Below are 2500 nucleotides of genomic sequence, written 5' to 3'. Positions count from 1 at the left end.
TGTGTGAGAGAGAGAGAGAGAGAGAGAGAGAGAGAGAGAGAGAGAGAGTGAGTGTGTGTGTGTGTGTGTGTGTGTGTGTGTGTGTGTGTGTGTGTGTGTGTGAGAGAGAGAGAGAGAGAGAGAGAGAGAGAGAGTGTGTGTGTGTGTGTGTGTGTGTGTGTGTGTGTGTGTGTGTGTGTGTGAGAGAGAGAGAGAGAGAGAGAGAGAGTGTGTGTGTGTGTGTGTGTGTGTGTGTGTGTGTGTGTGAGTGAGAGAGAGAGAGAGAGAGAGAGTGCGCGTGAGAGTGTGTGTGTGTCCACTATATAAAAGGCAATTATTCTAGTCTTGTCATAACAGATCAGAAAGCTAATGTTACCGGGGAAAGCGTGTCTACGTGTGTGTGTGTGTGAGTGTGTGTCTGTACATCTATGTGCGCCTATGTGTGTGTGAGTGAACGTGTGTGTGTGTTTGGGTCAATTCCAACAGTCCTGAAGCCGGTAATCTTTTCTTCATTACTCTAAAATATGATGTCATGGTTTGAAAAATGATAGCAATTAATCAGCGCTACTGAATCTGATCCACTCGACTGGTCACAATCACACACACACACACACACACACACACACACACACACACACACACACACACGGTATGAGAGAGAAACAGAAGGAAGAGAGATTGAAGGGAGTGAGTTAAACCACGCAGGTCTCAGGCTCTAGCGGCCGTCTCTGGGCTGATTGGATGGAATTGGAAGTTTAAGGTTCATGTCATGTTTCATTGGGATCGGAACGCTGCCGGATCCGGAACAGCTGTACGGACAGCGGTCCGGAACGCCGGGCTGCAGAAAACACACTGCGACACAAAATACAAGTAGGAATACAAGAAAAACATAATGGAGGTTCTGTAGCGGAGATCACGACCCTAAAGCTGCAGACGGTGTGTGGACTTTCCGTCCCACACACACACACACACACACACACACACACACACATCAAACCCGGGGTGTAAAAAGGACGCCAATTACTTTGTCACTGTAATTGAAAAGTCATTATGGTTTGTCTCTGAGCGTGAGGTAACATCGGCCGAGCGCTAAAACGGGAACGCCAAAACATTCCGGAGGAGAAACCCGGCAAAACCGGCCATTACAGTCAAATCCCATAAGGTGTCCTGCCCCTTCCTCCTCCTCCTCTTCCTCCTCTGTTAGGCGTGTCGTCCAGCCTGGAGCCAGACAGAGGTCACGGTCCAGACCACAGACAGAGAGAGAGAGAGATCCGAAAAACAGGAGAGATGAAAAATAAGGGCGTGGCCTCTGGAGCCCAGCGAGGAAACTCCCTACAGCCAATAATCACACAGAGGAATGACTGATGATCAAGAGAGAGAGAGAGAGAGAGAGAGAGAGAGAGAGAGAGAGAGAGAGAGAGAGAAAAACACTGTAGTACACAGGGACAGAGCTGACCACATGTCATACTGTCAAACACACACACATTGCATGTGGACAGGTCAGTGAAGGCATGTGTGAGAGAGAGAGAGACAGACAGACAGATTCAGAGAGAGAGAAAGGCAGACAGAGAGAGAGAGGGAGAGAGACAGACAGATAGACAGAGAGAGAGAAAGAGAGAGAGAGAGAAAAAAACACTAGTACACAGGGACAGAGCTGACCACATGTCATACTGTCAAACACACACACACATTGCATGTGGACAGGTCAGTGAAGGCATGTGTGAGAGAGAGAGAGACAGACAGACAGATTCAGAGAGAGAGAAAGGCAGACAGAGAGAGAGAGGGAGAGAGACAGACAGATAGACAGAGAGAGAGAAAGAGAGAGAGAGAGAAAAAAACACTAGTACACAGGGACAGAGCTGACCACATGTCATACTGTCAAACACACACACACATTGCATGTGGACAGGTCAGTGAAGGCATGTGTGTATGTGTGAAAGAGAGAGAGAGAAAGAGAGGGAGGGAGGGAGGGAGGGAGAGAGAGAGAGAGAGACAGGGATGGAATTGACCACATGTCACACACACACAGCGCTAGTGGACAGGGCAGTGAGGTCATGTGATATCTCTTCCTGTGTTTATAGTTTCATCTCTCTCTCTACAGCATAAGTCAGTCAGCACCTGATTGTGTTATGACCCAAAACTGCCCAATCAGGAACATCTGTGTGTGTGTGTGTGTGTGTGTGTGTGTGTGTGTGTGTGTGTGTGTGTGTGTGTGTGTGAAGAACAACACTCACTAGAGGCTCTTTATTCTTGACGAGTCGGATGATCTTGACCGAATCTTCATCATCGTCGATGTCGTCTGGGAGAGGAGGAAGCTGAGGGTCGTAACTCTTCTGAGCCACTGTGTCATGAACTGACAACAAACTCTGTACAGAGAACACACACACACACACACACACGCGCGCCAAAAGAGTCATTTATCTGATTTGGTACATGTGAGTGTGTGTTGGCTAAACAGCTGTGCTTTGATGCTCCGTGTGTGTGTGTGTGTGTGTGTGTGTGTGTGTGTGTGTGTGTGTGT

At 48.2% G+C, this 2500-nt stretch overlaps 1 protein-coding gene across 2 annotated transcripts in view; it reads right to left on the bottom strand.

Moving 5' to 3' along the window:
• mpp7a (MAGUK p55 scaffold protein 7a) overlaps nt 1-2500 on the bottom strand; it is a 134150-nt gene that overhangs the window by 65236 nt on the left and 66414 nt on the right. For both annotated transcript variants that reach the window (XM_058406372.1, XM_058406373.1), the window contains exon 6: nt 2214-2345. In XM_058406372.1, the coding sequence (XP_058262355.1) occupies nt 2214-2345 (132 nt within the window). The remainder of the gene's footprint in view (nt 1-2213; nt 2346-2500) is intronic.

This window comes from Hemibagrus wyckioides, linkage group LG13, assembly GCF_019097595.1.
Source record: "Hemibagrus wyckioides isolate EC202008001 linkage group LG13, SWU_Hwy_1.0, whole genome shotgun sequence".
Classification (NCBI taxonomy): Eukaryota; Metazoa; Chordata; class Actinopteri; order Siluriformes; family Bagridae; genus Hemibagrus; species Hemibagrus wyckioides.
Note: the sequence above shows the minus strand (reverse complement) of the source record. Positions and strands in the feature narration are given on the sequence as shown.